Source organism: Gossypium raimondii, chromosome 9, assembly GCF_025698545.1.
Source record: "Gossypium raimondii isolate GPD5lz chromosome 9, ASM2569854v1, whole genome shotgun sequence".
NCBI classification, from domain to species: domain Eukaryota; kingdom Viridiplantae; phylum Streptophyta; class Magnoliopsida; order Malvales; family Malvaceae; genus Gossypium; species Gossypium raimondii.
In genome coordinates this window covers 47,677,793-47,694,461 of record NC_068573.1, presented here as the reverse complement: position 1 = coordinate 47,694,461, position 16,669 = coordinate 47,677,793, and the positions used below count along the sequence as shown (strand labels likewise).

Sequence of the window (16,669 nt, the reverse complement as noted above, 5' to 3'; positions counted from 1 at the left end):
TATGATTGATTTGGTGAAAGTTATTAATATTATCATATTTGAAAATTTCACAATTTTACTAAAAGAATAAATTTAGTGTTAATTGTGAAATTATTTAATTTGGCAAAATACAGTTTAATGAATATGATTTAATTGATTTCAAAGTTGATTTGGTTATAAAATTTCATCAATTCAATTTTAAAACCCAAATTAAATAAAAAAAGTAATAACGTTACCTTAAATCACCAAAAAATATATTTTTATTAAGGTAAGAGTTTAATTTTTACCTTAAATCATTTTAAAAAGAAATATCAAACTCAAAGATGAAATTATGTATTAAACCACGAATAAACTAAAACACCGCACTACAGTGTGATCAAAGGTAACTTTGTAGAAGGGTGAAACTAGAAAAAAATTAGGAAAGCCAAAATTAAATTGTAATTTTTACAATAGCAAGAATAATTTTACCATTTTAATAATTTATATTTTAATAATTTTTAAAAGAGATCAAAGTACAAATTTACTAATTTAAAATTCTAAAAATTTTAGAGAACTTAAATAAAAAAAATTTCATGGGCCTAACAAAAGTAAAATAAAAATCACATTTTAAAACGATTTAAATTAAATTATTAAATTTACAAAAGAGAAAAATATGAGGTAATACGAATAATGAACCTTGGGAGTCAAGTCAAGTCACAATATGGGCAATCCTTTTCCCAGCTTGAGTTCCAAGTGATGAAAGTGAAAGATCCTCCCAACCATAGAACACATGAAAAGTAGACCCACCATAAGGCATAAACAAGACCTAAATCCAAGAGCCGAAAAGCAAATTCAAAAACTAGACCCCTCGCATTAAATAATAAAGCCAAGGTTGGGTCTCTTTAAATCCTTTTTATCATATCCCATACTTATTCCTTCATCTAATTGGCCTCTTTTTGACCATCCCTTAGTCCAACACACAGTGAAAAAGAACAATCAAACATAGATCACAATATGGATGAAATAAATATTCACAAAAACATTTTACACTTTCCAGTTCAAAATTAGGTCACAAAATGATCCACCCACTCAACCCCCTAAGATCAAATTCTATATCTATTGTTCTTCTCAGCAGCTATGGAGAGCAGCCTTAACACACCCAGAGTCCAAACATCATGCTCTCTTTGGTTCTTGCACTCGAACTCAACGACCCCACGCATTGCCGTTTTCAACCCAAAGTACCTCCGGTTCTCTCCACCTTCAAGCAAGTGACGACCGGGCCATGCCGGCATATCTTTAATCACTTCTATCACAACATCTACAGCAAAATTTCCAAAAAGAACATTTAAAGTTAACAATGACCCAATCCCTTTTGATACTTTTCTCAAATCCCCAAATGGAACAAAGACCCACATTCATTTCTACACTTTCTTTTTACACAGTTTTATTACAGAGAAGACAAAAAAAGAATAATAATCACTTACTCTTTTTCTTTTTTGTAATGGTCCCAGCAACATGTCTACTCTTCATCTTCAACATAACCTATATACAAAGACACAAATTTCCATGTCCAAAAAGAATGTATATAAAGGAGAAACAAAGCAAACAGATCACAGTCTATGTCATCAGCTTTCCTTTCTTTCTTTTTTTTTTTAGATTCTTTGCTTTTGTTTAGGACTTAACATTATGTGAACCTCCATTGATTCCCCAATAATTGAGCAAATATGATATATTTTCCTAATTATGAGCAATGCAACCTTACCTGGTTCATTCTGTTTATATAAACCGAGACTATCTTCCAATGAAGATCACCTGAAAAACAATGATTTCAATGGTTAAGTGAAATTTTCAACATAATTTGAAGCTAAAATGGATTAGATAAAAAACAAACCCAAATTTTAAAAACACTCGAATTAAACAATACCGGAAGAGTTTTGTCTACGGGCTTTGCATGGAATATGGATGAAATTATATACCTTTTCTAGTGCGTTTGAGAAGTTCACAACCTTTAGCAAGCAATTCTCTGTTGCAAATCCCTAAGAAATTCTCTTCAGAGGGAAGTTCACCGCTAAAGCCACCGTTAGAGCTGCCGTTGCTGCCATTGCCACCGCTTTTTTCCATAGGGATAACAGCTGCTATGTTCCATACCTCTTTTAATGCCCTTGCTTTCAATATGGCTGCTCCTCTCAATGCTAAATAATGAAACCCCAGTAAAATTAAACAAATTTCATTATGTTTTAGATGTTTGATTAATGGTTATCTTTTATATATATACCTGTTGCTGCACCGGCGTTTAAGGTCATTATGTCTTCAGCGGTCCGTACATTGACGGCGGAGCTGATTACAGAGGCTAAATGTTCACGTTCGGCTCCTATGGCTTCAGCCGCCTCGACGCACTGTGCAGCAACGAGGGTGGCGGCTGATGCCACAGCCCGTTCTGTCTTCGCCATCTGTTCGTCTTTCCTGGCACCCGACGAAGCTGCCGTCCCCGCCACAATAGCTGCCACAGCTGCCGCAACCCCGGCAACTGAAATAGCAGCGTGTAGCTGAGCGTTATGAGCCCGTGTTTCTTCCTTTTTCTTCTCTTTCCTATCCTTCAGCCATCGTCCCACCGTCTTTCCACCACCAACCGCCACGGAAGTCGTAGGAGGGACAGCCACCGTCGCCGGAACAGCCGAGGTTGTACGAAACTGCGAGTTGACAGAGTTACCAGCGCGGCAAAATTGCTGTAAAAAAACGGTAAAGGTGCCATTAAACTAATAAAAAAGCTTGTTATTTTCATCATCATTAAGTGCCACCATTAAAACGCCATCAAAAATCAAATTTAAATGTACGAACCTTAACATCATCAATCTCTGAAGGTGAAATTGGTGGACTATCAGTTAATGAACCACAGCTTTGAGCACCAGTTAATGGTCCACTGCTATGAGATGGCCTCCCTGAAGTTCTTGGAGATACTTCTTGTTGCTAATAAAGACGAAAATTAACGTTAGAAGAAATAACAAACAACCTTAAAAGAAAACCCCATTGTTCTACAACACTTACAGACTGTGACATGATTCTTTCCATGACCATTTGAGAAGTTTCAGAAGAAGCAAAAGTAAAAGGGTTGCTTGAAACTAAGCCAATGTCTTCAATCTCGCCGGAAATGTCTTCTTTTATAATGCCGTTACCACTCGAAGAGCCTTTTAAACACGTTTGTTGAGAACTGACGGGTTGGGTTGACGATGAAGATGATAAAGCTCTTGAAACTTCTAGAGCTGAAACACTCCAGGAACGTGATAAAAACTCCATTGGTTCACGTACTATCTCCCGTGGCCGGAACGGTACCGTCACTGGCTTCGGCATCCACTGTTCGACGACGGGTTTCTCCATTTTCTTTGCCGTTCTCTCTTTTGGGAAGGAAAGCTTTTTCGGGACAAAAGGATCTGAGTTGAGTTTTATGTAATGTGACAGTAGTGAGGAAATGGCCGTACTTTTTATTGGGAGATGTTAATAGTTGTAATTTTGTGTAACGAGGTGAGGATAAAATTGGAAATACGGATTTCCCTTTGTGTGTCGAGCGCCGGATGATGAAGTAGAAAAGGTAGTAACTAGAACGGGATAATAAGAACATAAATAGGGTTAAAGCAACGTTAAGTCCCTGAATTCGGTAAATTTTTCTGTGTGATCCTTGAATTGTTTTGGTTATATTAGTCTGACAATTATTATTATTAATTTGGTAGAGCTGCGTGATTACTTGATATTTTGAAATTTTATCACGTAATCACTTAAAATTTAAAATTTATAAAGTTAAAAACTTAGGTAATGACGTAATATAATATCAAAGTATCACGTCATCAAATCGTACGAAATTAATGTTTAAGGATAAAATCGAGAAAAACTACTATTTTTCGAGAATAATATGGATAAAAATTAGGGACAAAACTGAAAAATTACAAGTTTAAAGACTAAATATTACTTCATATTATTAAATATAAAATTACTCTTAAATTATACAATATTTTCACATAAATATTTAATTTTTTTAAAATAGTACTTAAACTATCAATAATGTTTTATTTTATTTACCTTAAAACAATATATCAACCAATAAAAACATGACCTACAACATGCTTTTATTGAATGTCTTATACTTTTTAAGTAAAATTGGACTAAATTGATATCTGCCAGTTTCTTTAAAAAGTATACCAAAATGTAAAAAATAGTACAATTTAAGGGTTAATTTTGGAAATAAGACTTACTTTTAATCTCATCAGAATCACCTTACGTAAAAGGTTATTCTTAGCGGGAAAATTGGGTGTGGGCGAGGTTGGCTGGCGTCATCGTCCCCTCTTTTGATTTCATATTCTGACCAAAAGGCTTGAAAGTGTGTTTTTTCTTTTTCTTTTTTAAATAAAAAAGCATTTCTTTACTTGGAAAAGAAAAGCATTTATTTTATATGTAATTATTTGAATTTTAGAATCAATCGTATTATTAATAATTTAGTTTAAAACTTTTTAAAATAGATAAAAATTACTATAAATTCTAATTATTTTTCCTTTCTTTTATGTTCTCTTTTGACACCCTGTTTCTTTGACCTACATGTACACAAATTAAGTGACCAAATATAGGGTATTAGTCGATTATTATATCATATATATTACACCTACTCTCAAAAAAAGTACACCTAATTACTGTCCAATAATTAATTAAAAGAGAGGTGAGAGTGAAGAGAAGGAGAAGGGTGATTGGCGGCTCCAATTTCCAAAGACTAAATTCAATTTCTCTTTACTCATAAATATAGCCACCACTGTCAACTCTCCTTCTCTCGGAATTTCGTGAAAGTAAACAATGGTATGAAAATTTTGAAAAAGAAAAACACACTTACGTTTTATAAATTAATTTTTTTTAAAAATTAAAAAACTATCATTAAAATATTTAAAAGTGTTTATTTAAGGAATTAAATTATTAAAATCGTAGTTATCGATTATCAACCGAAAATTTTCATTTTCATCTCTTCTACAGTTTAATTTTTTAATAAAATAATTTTAAACTATGAATTCTGAATCAAAATTTAAATATTTTTTAATATTTAACAATGATAGTCAAATTGACTTGAATTTAAAATTGTTACTCATTGGTAGATTTCGATCGTCGGATCGTCGTTGAGACATCATTTAACCAAACTTTTAAAAATAATGGACCAGTAATTTAAATAAAATTTTCATATAATTCAAAATTTATTATGTAACATTTTAAAGTTAGGTGAATAAAATATAAATTTATTAATAAATGTAATTTTTAATTAAAAAACAAATATACCCATAATTAATGCCAACACATAAAATGGGAAAGGGCAAAATTAGATTTAATAATCAAATAAATTATGTTGTATTAATTATTTTGGAATACTGAAACTATGATATAATAAAAAAATTAAATGTTTTAAATTGTGAATTGATAGGAGATTTGATGGGATTGAAGAGTTGAAGATGAATGACAAGGTGGAGGGATACTAGTGATTAGGGTTTTGTGACAGATTGGGATGTTTGTTCAGTCTGCTGTCCTAATTCATTACTTCTCCAATCAATCATCCCAAAAGTTTCTTTAAAATAATTTAATATTAAGAAAAAAAAAAGTTAACATATCTAAATTTTGTTCAATTTAATATTTTTTTCAATTAAGTACTTAAATTTAAGTTTAATTTTCAATTCGATTCTTAAATCTAATTATATTTTTGTGACCGATAAATATTTAATATATGTGCTCTATATTTAATTGGGATAAAAAAATTAAATGATGATTAAAATTTAAATTAAAAAAATAAAAATACTATATTAAATATCAAAATTAAACTCAGTATATTATCCTTAAAAAATACAAATGGGCACAAATATAGTCTGATTGAGAGACACGGCCATAATACAATAGACTAGCCAATGGGCCGAATTGAGACAGGGCCCAATTCAAAATTTTCTCTTTTTAATGTTTAGACCAAAATTAAACCCATCTTGTCCGACGGTCCATTTTTATACCGTAATATATATTATAATAATATTTTCTAATTCTTTAGTTTGAATTCAAAAGTATCTTATCCAAAACCCAATTTGTGGAACCATCTAAACCATGAATAGGTCGATTACCCTATAATATACAACAAGATTTTACCTTTTAAATCAAGAAATCCCAAGTGTAACTTAATTGATTTATACAGTCGACCTTAAAATGATATTAAAAAAATATGCTTGGATCCTTGGCTATAAATTACAAAAAAATAAAGAAAAACAATGAAAAATGTCATAAATGGCATAATAAGAAATAATACAACCCTATGTGGAAATCCATCTACAAATTTCCTATAACATAAAGGCAAAATTACTAACTATAAAAGATTCCTTCTTCCTAAAATGGCTAGTTTATTGATATGATATGAAAATTTACATACAAATATTGCATCGTCTTCATGCTCGAATTGCGCTATCCATGGAACACGAAACTCCGAGCATCGGCTTTATATATATACAAATCAAACTACCATAACCAGCAACAATACCAACATTATCACCCATTGACAATTCTCTAGCAGCTTCGACCCAGCTGAGAGAAGAAATAGAAAGATGTTATTTTCTTTCATGATATGAGTACTTTAAGAAAAATGAAAGCCGGAGTAATATCGGGTTTTATTTTTCGGTTGACAATGTCATAGCATGCTGTTTTTCCTTTAGTCAAACCAAAGAAGGACAGAGATTTATGTGCTCGGTTTTTACCTCTATTCGCATTGTTTTGGGACGATGATGGTGTTGCGGAAGTAGATTTATTCGACGTGGTGATCCCAAGGTTTGCACAATCCAGTCCAATCGCACCTTAAAGTTCACAAAGCTCAAACTCATTTAGCATATACTACTTAACCACCATTATCGATGCTACACTAAAACTGGGAGCCTATGTGTTCTTACATTCTCTGTAGCACGGGAAGACAGAGACATTAAGAAGATTAAAATAACCCTCTGAACATTTGCAGTCATACGTAAACGGTGATGTCTTGTTGCACGATCCACCACCGCAATTAGTCCAACGGCAGACTGTTAAACCATGAACAAGTGCATTAATATTAAGAAGAAAAGAACATAAAATGACCAAATCCAAAGCTTAAAATAGTACAAAGCTTACTATCAAAAATAGATCGATTTGCTTTGGCTTCCTTTTCTTGCACAGGAGAAGGAGCAGCTGCACAAGAAGTATCAAGCGTACCTGAAATCCGCAAATTAATCGATCACAACCCCGTACCAACAATCCAACTGTCAATAGTTCCAATCAAAACCAATCATTAAGAGCTCTAAACTGAACTATCCCAAGCATAATTTTCAACACGGCCACTAGAACATGGGCGCTCAATGCCTTGCTAACACAACCAAGGTCTCATTGGCTTCTAAAACAAAAACTACTGCTACCAAAAAGGCTTAAAAACAACAACACAATCAGCTTCACATGATGGAGGCGGGATTAATCAATGGTTCAATTTAGTCTAATAGAGTTCCCAATACTACCCCAAAGACCACTTTGTAATTTCCACAAATTATCAAGATTTCCCTTGCATAACATCATCAAATTAATGCCAAAGCCAGAGAGGATTCATGATTTGATATTATATACATAGAAAGCATAACCAATACATAAATAACTTGTAGGAACTAAAACAGGTAACAATTAAAGGTGACGATTAGGCTTAAAAAAGTAAAGAGAAAAGCAAGCAGAGGGGTTATTTACAATTGGGAAATATGCAAGGGAGAAACTTGGGATGATCATCATGATCAGCAGCTGTTTGTTTCCAACCAATATCGCATTCACAAGTATAAGGGAGTGTTCCATTTGATGAAGGCTTGCATTTTCCTTTTCCACAATGCACTTCTTTGCATACATCATCTGCAACAAAAAGGGAAGAACAAAAAAAACCCAAATACATGATTAAATCTCACTAAAAAATCTTAATTAAGAAAAACCCAAGTTATGAAAAGACCCAAGGATCTCAGAAACCAATCAGAAAAAGAAAAAAAAAGGATTAAAATTTGAAAAAAGGGAAGTAAGTGACGAACCAAAGATAGGTGGGAAAAGGGGTGATAAAAAGTCGGATTTAGCAATGCTAAGATGAAGAACAAGGAAGATTGCAATGAAGGGAAGGGAATTGAGAGAAGCCATGAGGGGAATGTTGGAGGACTAAGGGTGGTTTTTTGTATAAGTGTTGTGTTTTTATTGAGTTGGAGGAACCTGGAAGGGTCGAAGAGTTTGAAAAAACAAGGCGGCGAAGGGGGGCCTTGTCAATAAATGGACGGTGAATTTGACTGGTGGGAGCATTAACGTGGAGTGGACTTCGGCTTATAAGTCGTTGATAGTTGGAAGTTAAGGCTGAGTTTAATTACTGGTATTGTTTTTTTTTTGTTTTTTTAAAGTCGTATGTGTTGATTTTTACGTGTTTTGATATATGGGTAGGTACGCATTCCGTGTTAGTCGAGATGAATTAATACAGTTAAAATTAAGGATGTAAATCATTATTGTTGATATGGGTTATTTGTGGCAAGTGAAGAATCGATTTTGAGGAGGAGGGGAGGATGGTAAAGAGGAGTACCAATTCACCTGTGACAAACAAAAAATCAATGTTAAGAGGGAAGGACAATGAAAAGAGTGTCAATCACCTATGACAAGTGGAGAGCCAATGTTACGAGGAGAAGAAAAATGCTCTAGTGTTGTTGTGTATCGCTAAGGAAAGGGGCCAATACAAGTTTAATTATCAAGTCGAATTTGAAATTGAGCTTGAATACATACAAGTTTAATTGAACTCAACTTCAGACTTAAATATACATAAGTTGATATACAAGCTTAATCGAACTTGAGCTCGAGTACTTAAAAATAAATATTCAATCGAACTCAAACTGAATCTCATACTTCGAATTTTAAATTAAACTCAAATTTATTAGTATTCAACTCCACTCAATTAAATCCCCATTCAAAACACATCAAAATTTTGATAGGGATGAAGCATTACTTTAGAACAATATGGAATATGGCCGACACCAACACCATATTGACATCTATGGTTGTAATTATTGATAATATTGTTATTAAGTATTAAATTTAAGAGGTGAAAGGTCTTAGCTAAAATAGTGTTAAGTTGTATAAACTTTTCATGGATAGATGTAGGTTTAGGGATTCAAAAACAATAAGTTCGAGAAAAACAAAATAAAATTATTTCTTGTAGTTGGATTTTAACGATTAAGGTAGTTAGTATCGGTGGATATATATAAATTTTCTATTGATACAAGTATGTATTGATAATGATTTATTTTAGTGTATCATTTTGTAATTATCGCTATTTTTTAAAATCATTTGATATATGTATATAAATTTATTTACAAATAACAAATAATGAGATTAAATAAATCTCAAATTTAAAATATTTATCAATTATATAAAACATTTTTAATAAGCTTCACAAATATAAATCATTAAACAAACTCAAAAAAAACAAAAAAAAACATAAATTAAACAATAAGATCATCTCATTCTATGCATATAATAATCCATAATACAACAAATCCACAATAAATAATAAATAAATTTGTTATACCCCTACCCTGATTTGGACACGTGGCATCATGAGAAGCAACCTATAAAAACTTACACGCAACCCTTTGATTTACACTGTATCATGACCAGCCACTCGCTAAATAATAAACCCTCCATTAGGCCACTCACTTTTTAGCAAGTATGTACTTATTTCCCAATAGGGAACCACTAAGGCCTATAACCTTAGATTACCCCCAACAAAAGGAATGTCAAAGCAGTAATGTGTAACAACTTCTCTATTTGTCATATCTCAAAGTTGTTGGCGATGTTGCACTACCAGACAAGGGGATTTTCGCCTATGTATATGAAACCACATGATGATAAGGAGATCTTCTCTCCCCCTTCACCGACCTTAAACATTTAACCCAACACACAATTTCCCTTACCAACATTTAGCTCCCTTCTCTTCACTTCTCCTACTATTGCTCTCCACCTATTAAGGTGAACTAGTCTCCTTGTCAACATCATCGTCTCCTCCAATCTCTTTCCTTGTTGATTGAGCCATAGTTCCTCCTTCGATTGATGTCCTTGTTAACCCAGCAAACCCCAATTTGAAGCTTCCTTCAAACCAAACACAGACTCAACCACCTACACTGGTTACAAAGAAATCAGCTTTCAATCTTGACCAAATGACACCACACCAATCTCAGCCCCCACCTGGTGCTTCGTCCTCTCTCCCCAGTGACACTCTCTCACCATTCTACTAGTACACTCTCCCATTGAAAGGGTTAGATAAATTCTATTTTAAGTAAATTTTTACATAAATCATAAAGATAAATTATATTATCATAAATTTTAAAAAAACATAAACATAAACATTATTTAATTATCATTAGGATAAATATTATTTATCTTCATATTTAAATTTGTTGTTATCTTTAAAATTTATCATTATAAATTAATTTAAATTTAAAATTTATTTTAATTATTTCATTAAATTTAAAATTATCATAAAATATGTATTGTTTAATTTAAATGTAAGATAGCATATATAATTTTTTTAATTTTTAAAATTCTAAAATTCATATAAATGTTCACAACTATTGTAAAATATTATTTTAAAGAATAATTTTTAATTTTTTTAATTTTCACTCTCAATGTTTTCTATGTGTTATCATTTTTAAAATTCTTTAATATTAAATTTAAAATAATTTATATTTTAATTAGAAAAAAAACTGGTAATTATATATATATTGACACCATGCATAAAGTCGGTCCAAATCCTGTGACCCGACCATAATCACATGTATATGAAAGTAATTGGTTTTATTAGTGCCAGAGAGAATAATAAGCAATCACATACATTTGCTGGCTACCATGTTTTAGATCTTCTCGTGAGGATTTGACCTTTTTGTTAATTTCAACAAATTATGAATATCAATTTTTTTATATTACTTTTTAAAATGCATTTTTATCTTTTATATCTTTTCTGCATGGAAAGTATTTCGACACATGTCGCTTTAAAATATAGTAAAATAATAAAATTTTAAATTTTATAAAATATGATAATTATTATTGGTCATGTTTGATAATTGGTTGATAGTTGATTGTAGTAGTGGTTTAATCAACTTATTCTATTAATTGATTTGACCAATTGATTCTATCAACTGTTTATTTAAAAGTTTTTGGTAAAACTTAGTGAAAGTTGATACATGTAAAATGACAAATAATGACATGATATTATTGAAATAAAACACTATTACCAAGAAATTAAAACATCAATTAATGAAATTAATTAGTGAATAATTTTGAAAATTTAAATAAACAAATTTCTTAAGTTGTTTATTTGTAAATATTAACATTGTGGAAATTAATAAATATTAATAGTGTATCAATATAATTGTAAACTATATTCTTAGTGATAATTATGTCATGTTCTTAGTATGTAAATTAGTGATAAATTTGTCAAGTAACATATTTCAATTAATATAAAGTTGCATAAGAAATTATTTTACACAGGTAAATTGAAAATAAATTAAGAATACATAAATCTTCAAGAAATATATACATATCGAAACAAGTAAAAATAAATATTTAAGAAACACGATGTTGTCGTCTACTGATATCTTGACACCTCTAATAGGTTTGAAAGCATGTGACAAAGAGAGTAATTCTTGAACAAACATAGTCAGATATGCCATTCTACATATCTCATTCTCAATCAGCTGTGAAAAATGATGCTCATCCTTGCGTTTTTTGTTTTGGAGGTTTTAGCTCAACAAGTCATTACAAACCTCTATTCGCCAAACACTACATTTAGAGGATTTGACTACCCAATACTCCATTTATACCCAAATCAACCAAAAAAGCCCAGAATTCTGTTTACCAAACATCTTCGTTATTTCAACCTACTTATTAAATTATAACTTTAGGATACCCTAATATTTCCATATATACTCAAAGTGATAAAACGATCGCCAATAAGATTTAAGTTTTGCTTTTAACCCTTTGTAAGATTAGATACCATTAGCTCGGAATTAAGATAAAAAAAGGATCATGAGGGATCATATATAAACCTACCATGTGATTGACAGCCAAACCTTGCATTATTAAGTACCAAAAAAATATACATTACTACGTATAAAAAGATTACGTGAGTGCTTTACTGTCAATAATACATGATAAGTCAAAATAATTATTTATTCATGTGTTAAATCTAATATAAATATATGATAAATACAATTATAGTACAGTTATACACTAATAAAGCATTCGATGAGGAGAGGACAAGGGTAGATTTGCGAATTACTGGGCTTGGTGTATTGCATGGGATTGGAAATTTTATTGGTGTGTTTAAAGGCGGTGAAATTATGCCGCTTACCAAACGACATTATCACATTAAACAAAATTACTAAATTTTCAACATTTTATTAATATCAGAAACAAAAATCTAAAAGCAATTCATTTATGCATAAGTAAATTAGTTAGTTTTGCTTAACCAAAGCAATTACATTTCCCCCTTAATTAAATCCATTATTTTATTGTTACCGTAACCTAGATAAATTTAATTGATCCTGACAAGGAAATAAGCGAGATAGATATTGTTAAATTCACTTTTAATGTATCCTATTATTTGTCTTATCCTCTATGAAGTTAAATGTATCCATCTTCATAATTTAATTTGTTAATGGTTTATAATTGTTTATAATTTTAAAAACAAATAAATATTTAAACACATTTCTTTTAAAAAATAATTATAAAAAATACGAGATTTCATATAACACATTCTTATATTTTTACTTTTTTTATAATTATATATATAAAAATAAAATAATAATTTCAGAAACGGATCAATGGTGAAACTAGGGGGTTGGTAGGCCCCCGCCCCTGACCCCCTAAAATAATTTTTTTTTTGTTTAAACTCTTTTATAATTTATAAAATTTTAAATTAGTAATTGTAAAATTACATTTGGTCCCAAAATGATAAAAAAAATGATTTAATCATTAAAAAAGTATAAAACATCATTTATTAAAATAATAAAAATCATAAAAATATATAATTTAATTTCAAAAAAAATATTTTAACTTCACCATTAAAATGGATTTCATACTCATAATCGAAAGAAAATTATCTTACTCGGTACTATAAATACTCTCCCCTTAAAAAACGTACTTTGTTGAAAGTGAGATGATTTGAAATCCATTAATGATTAAGTTGTTGACATAAAATTCTGTTAATTATATGATTTAAATCCATAATCACCTTTTTAAATTTATAATCAGTTACTAAATTAACAAAAATTTCCATTTTTACAACCTAAATCGCAGCCTTCAATGGGGGACCATGTCTATTGACAGAAGAAAACTTGGTGCAAAAGACAAAACAATACTGCACACACTTAGCTTTGAAAGAACGAGCATGTGCTTGGTCATAGATCCCAACGACCAATCCCAAAGCTATAACTCTGCTAATCTCTAAGTGGATCCCACTATCACCCCCGACAGGGCATTTCCATCTTCGAAATGCCACTCCCCAAATTAATACACCTCAAAAATCAGTAGTATTTTATACGGATTCTCCATCTTCCCTGGTCCCATTTTCACATGGCTTTCTGCTATGTTCCCTTCCAAATCAACCAAAACATTGTTTTGTAATAACCCGATCTAATGAACTCCAACCCGAAATTTTACTTAAAGAAACATCGAGGATGTCACCATTGATATCTTATTACAGGTAGATGAAGATGTTTAATTAGCTATCATTTAGTGTCCTTACCTAATGCTCATTAGATATATAATATACCCTACGAGATCTATAAAATCTTCATTTTTGTGAATACTAGAATGGTTTAAACAGCGATGGGGAAGACAGCGAAATGGTTGAAAAGCTTGTTGACTGGTAAGAAAGACAAAAGTAGAAACATAAGTAATAATCAGAATTCTTCAGTTGTCCCTGAGAATCCAACGACGACCGTTTCGATCCCACTGCCACCGACAACTCCTAAAGAGAAACGACGATGGAGTTTCCGGAGATCTTCGGCTTCAGCGACGCCTGTTAGGGAGTTGAATTCTGTAGAACAAGTAGTTACCCCTTCACCTCCACCACCACCGGCTCCGCCGGTTGTGACGGATGTGATCCGGGTAAGTGGTAGTGCTGACGATGAGAAAGTTGATGCAGGTGAAGAGGCGGCTGCTAAGATGATTCAAGCTGTGTTTCGATCTTACCTGGTATGTTATAATTTGTTAGATTTGATGGCTGAATTAATTATGTATTTATTTGAGACATTTTTGATGAGATCGGAAGTGGGTGCTATTGTTGAACAGGCAAGGAAAGCTTTGAAAGCGTTGAAAGGGATAGTGAAGTTACAGGCACTGGTAAGAGGTCACTTGGTGAGAAGACAAGCTAGTGTTACTCTTAAATGCATGCAGGCTTTGGTTACCGCACAAGCTCGAGCTCGAGCTCAGAGGATTCGGATGGTTGAAGATTCCAGGCCTGCTAGCCGAAGACAATCGCCCCATAGAAGGTCCACAACACCAGATCAGCGGCTCCGGCATGGATATCATGTAAGTTTCGATTCATTTCAATGATCCACGTTTTCTCCGCATAATATATTATTATAACTGTGAATTCTGATCCAATCTCAAAATTTTGATTCATCTAAATCCAAACTCGATATAATTTAATATAATTAAAATAGTTAACAATATGAATCCACTAAACTCGACGAAATGATCCACATAAAAAATTAACCCCTTGATAATTGATCTGAATATTTTATAAACACGATAATTTCACTCAAATTTACGCAACTCAAAACGAACCTGACCTGTCTAATTTGCAATGTGGTATTTGAGAATGTAGGAGATTGATAGTGGAGTGGAGGAAAACATTAAGATTGTAGAGATAGATCATGGTGATTCAAAGGCAAGTTTGCAGAGTAGAAACAGCTATTCAATGGAACACAGATTCTCAAATCATCAGGCATCACCGGTAACATCATCATATTTGGCTGATCAAATAAGCCCCGGTGCTTGCAGTGGTCATTTCGAAGACCATTTTTTCACCGTAGCACAAAGCAGTCCCCATTATGCAGAATCCGAGACATTTGAGTACTCGTTCTGCCCCAATTACATGGCCAACACCGAATCATCAAGAGCCAAAGCCAGGTCACAAAGTGCGCCCAAGTCGAGACCGGATTCGATCGAGAGACAACCTAGCGGCCGGCGGAGATCGTCGACTGAAGGCCGGAATCATGTCCCAAAGGCAATGAAAATGAAGCGGTCGTCTTCACATGTCGGAGCTGCCGAAAAGAACTCCCAGTACCAGTATCAGTATCAGTACCCTTGGTCCATCAAACTCGATAGATCATCGGTTTCACTTATAGACAGTGAGTGCGGTTCCACCAGTACGGTATTGACAAACACCAACTACTGCAGATCCCATTTCGGGTACGATGTAAGAGTATGAAATAACACCAAATGGAATCTCGAAAATGAATTAGCTCGATTCAACTGAGGGAAAGTAATCAGGAGCCAAAAAATGACTTCTATGACTAAAGTAGAAGTTTTACTGTGAACAATGACCTGCGAAAATTGCAGGGACTAGTGATGTAGTAACATTGTGTCAATAGAAATTCTCTGTTTGATTTATTTTCTGATGATTAGGTTTTTTATTTATGTATTTGAAAGATTGTATTTATATACATTTATTTATATTAAAATATAAGTCAGTATGTTCTTAATTAGAATAAGCACAAGCTTCATGGCTTGCTCAAAAGCTGGAACTTTACTCTTATTTTTGCTTTTCAATGCAATGTGCGTAAACATTTTCTCTACTTTATGTTCATCTCTTTTGTACTTTTAAAATTAAATAATGTAATAATGTAATAATTTTATTTTTATATACAGTCGATGGAATAATATTTAAAATGAAGATAAATAAATTTATTTTTAAAACATATAGAAATATGTATATTTAAATTATATTTAAAATTGTTGATATTATGATATTTTCAATAAAAATATCAAAAATAATTTATTGTAACTCATTATTATAATATTTTTGATATAATACTTTTTAATTAAGTAAAAGAAAATAATTTGTAAAGTTTAATTTGATTATATAAATTATATATTAAATATTAAAACATATTCAAATGTATAATAATGTCCTATGCTTAAAATAAATTTCAAAACAAAATAGTTGCATACTTGAATATAACAAAAATTATATTGAATGATAAATAAGTTCTAAAAACATTTTTTTATTTATTATGAAATACTTTTCAAATAAAAAAAGTATGCTTACTTACTCAATTGTAAAATTACTTAAAAATCAAATTATAATTTAAATTAATACACCTGTTAATTTTAATTTAATTTGTAAAAGGTTTATATAAAAAACCGTTTAAAAATATTTAAAAATCAATTAAGGCAATCGTATTAAATTTACACCTAATTAAATTTTTTCGTGAACAGCTTTAGTTATTTACCACATTGACCATTAAAATAAGTTGACGGATCAACTAGATGGTGACACATGACAACTTTGAGTTAAATTTAATATTTTTCCCATAAAAGTGATTAAAATAATATAAAAATATAAAAATCAGAAAAAAATTAAAATGTTAAATATTAAAAATATTAAAATTGATATAAACTTGGGTTT

General features: G+C 31.3%; 3 protein-coding genes across 6 annotated transcripts; 1 reads left to right on the top strand and 2 right to left on the bottom strand.

The window, feature by feature from the left end:
* Window positions 1-961: 961 nt before the first annotated feature.
* LOC105800543 (VAN3-binding protein) lies at window positions 962-3,418 on the bottom strand. Of its 2 annotated transcripts, none has more exons than XM_052620592.1 (7): window positions 3,004-3,418; window positions 2,797-2,925; window positions 2,234-2,648; window positions 1,935-2,150; window positions 1,721-1,770; window positions 1,443-1,500; window positions 962-1,276 (listed from the first exon to the last, which is right to left on the bottom strand). In XM_052620592.1, the coding sequence occupies exons 1-7, from the start codon at window positions 3,331-3,333 to the stop codon at window positions 1,062-1,064; spliced, it is 1,413 nt and encodes a 470-aa protein (XP_052476552.1). In that variant the 5' UTR covers window positions 3,334-3,418; the 3' UTR covers window positions 962-1,061. The 2 variants fall into 2 exon arrangements, with proteins under 2 accessions (XP_052476552.1, XP_012487194.1); XM_012631740.2 differs by having other exon boundaries at window positions 2,234-2,684; window positions 3,004-3,417.
* Window positions 3,419-6,215: 2,797 nt separating this feature from the next.
* Window positions 6,216-8,264, bottom strand: LOC105800542 (uncharacterized). Of its 2 annotated transcripts, none has more exons than XM_052620659.1 (6): window positions 8,034-8,264; window positions 7,708-7,863; window positions 7,111-7,238; window positions 6,897-7,022; window positions 6,708-6,803; window positions 6,216-6,537 (listed from the first exon to the last, which is right to left on the bottom strand). In XM_052620659.1, the coding sequence occupies exons 1-6, from the start codon at window positions 8,134-8,136 to the stop codon at window positions 6,520-6,522; spliced, it is 627 nt and encodes a 208-aa protein (XP_052476619.1). In that variant the 5' UTR covers window positions 8,137-8,264; the 3' UTR covers window positions 6,216-6,519. The 2 variants fall into 2 exon arrangements, with proteins under 2 accessions (XP_052476619.1, XP_012487193.1); XM_012631739.2 differs by having other exon boundaries at window positions 7,111-7,191; window positions 8,034-8,253.
* Window positions 8,265-13,574: 5,310 nt separating this feature from the next.
* On the top strand, window positions 13,575-15,752 carry LOC105800541 (protein IQ-DOMAIN 19). 2 transcript variants are annotated; one of them, XM_012631738.2, is made up of 4 exons: window positions 13,575-13,735; window positions 13,845-14,229; window positions 14,326-14,565; window positions 14,864-15,752. In XM_012631738.2, exons 2-4 carry the CDS (start codon window positions 13,861-13,863, stop codon window positions 15,467-15,469), a joined length of 1,215 nt encoding a protein of 404 aa, XP_012487192.1. In that variant the 5' UTR covers window positions 13,575-13,735; window positions 13,845-13,860; the 3' UTR covers window positions 15,470-15,752. The 2 variants fall into 2 exon arrangements, with proteins under 2 accessions (XP_012487192.1, XP_012487190.1); XM_012631736.2 differs by having other exon boundaries at window positions 13,618-14,229.
* Window positions 15,753-16,669: the final 917 nt, after the last annotated feature.

Coding starts and splice junctions, on each gene's coding strand:
- LOC105800541 (XM_012631738.2), top strand. CDS start 13,861: ATGGGGAAGACAGCGAAATGGTTGAAAAGCTTGTTGACTGGTAAGAAA. Junction 14,230..14,325: donor CTGTGTTTCGATCTTACCTG/GTATGTTATAAT, acceptor ATTGTTGAACAG/GCAAGGAAAGCTTTGAAAGC. Junction 14,566..14,863: donor GGCTCCGGCATGGATATCAT/GTAAGTTTCGAT, acceptor TTGAGAATGTAG/GAGATTGATAGTGGAGTGGA.
- LOC105800542 (XM_012631739.2), bottom strand. CDS start 8,136: ATGGCTTCTCTCAATTCCCTTCCCTTCATTGCAATCTTCCTTGTTCTT. Junction 7,192..7,707: donor CCCTTGCATATTTCCCAATT/GTAAATAACCCC, acceptor TGCGGATTTCAG/GTACGCTTGATACTTCTTGT. Junction 7,023..7,110: donor AAATCGATCTATTTTTGATA/GTAAGCTTTGTA, acceptor ATGGTTTAACAG/TCTGCCGTTGGACTAATTGC.
- LOC105800543 (XM_012631740.2), bottom strand. CDS start 3,333: ATGGAGAAACCCGTCGTCGAACAGTGGATGCCGAAGCCAGTGACGGTA. Junction 2,926..3,003: donor AAAGAATCATGTCACAGTCT/GTAAGTGTTGTA, acceptor CGTCTTTATTAG/CAACAAGAAGTATCTCCAAG. Junction 2,685..2,796: donor CAGAGATTGATGATGTTAAG/GTTCGTACATTT, acceptor GTTTTTTTACAG/CAATTTTGCCGCGCTGGTAA.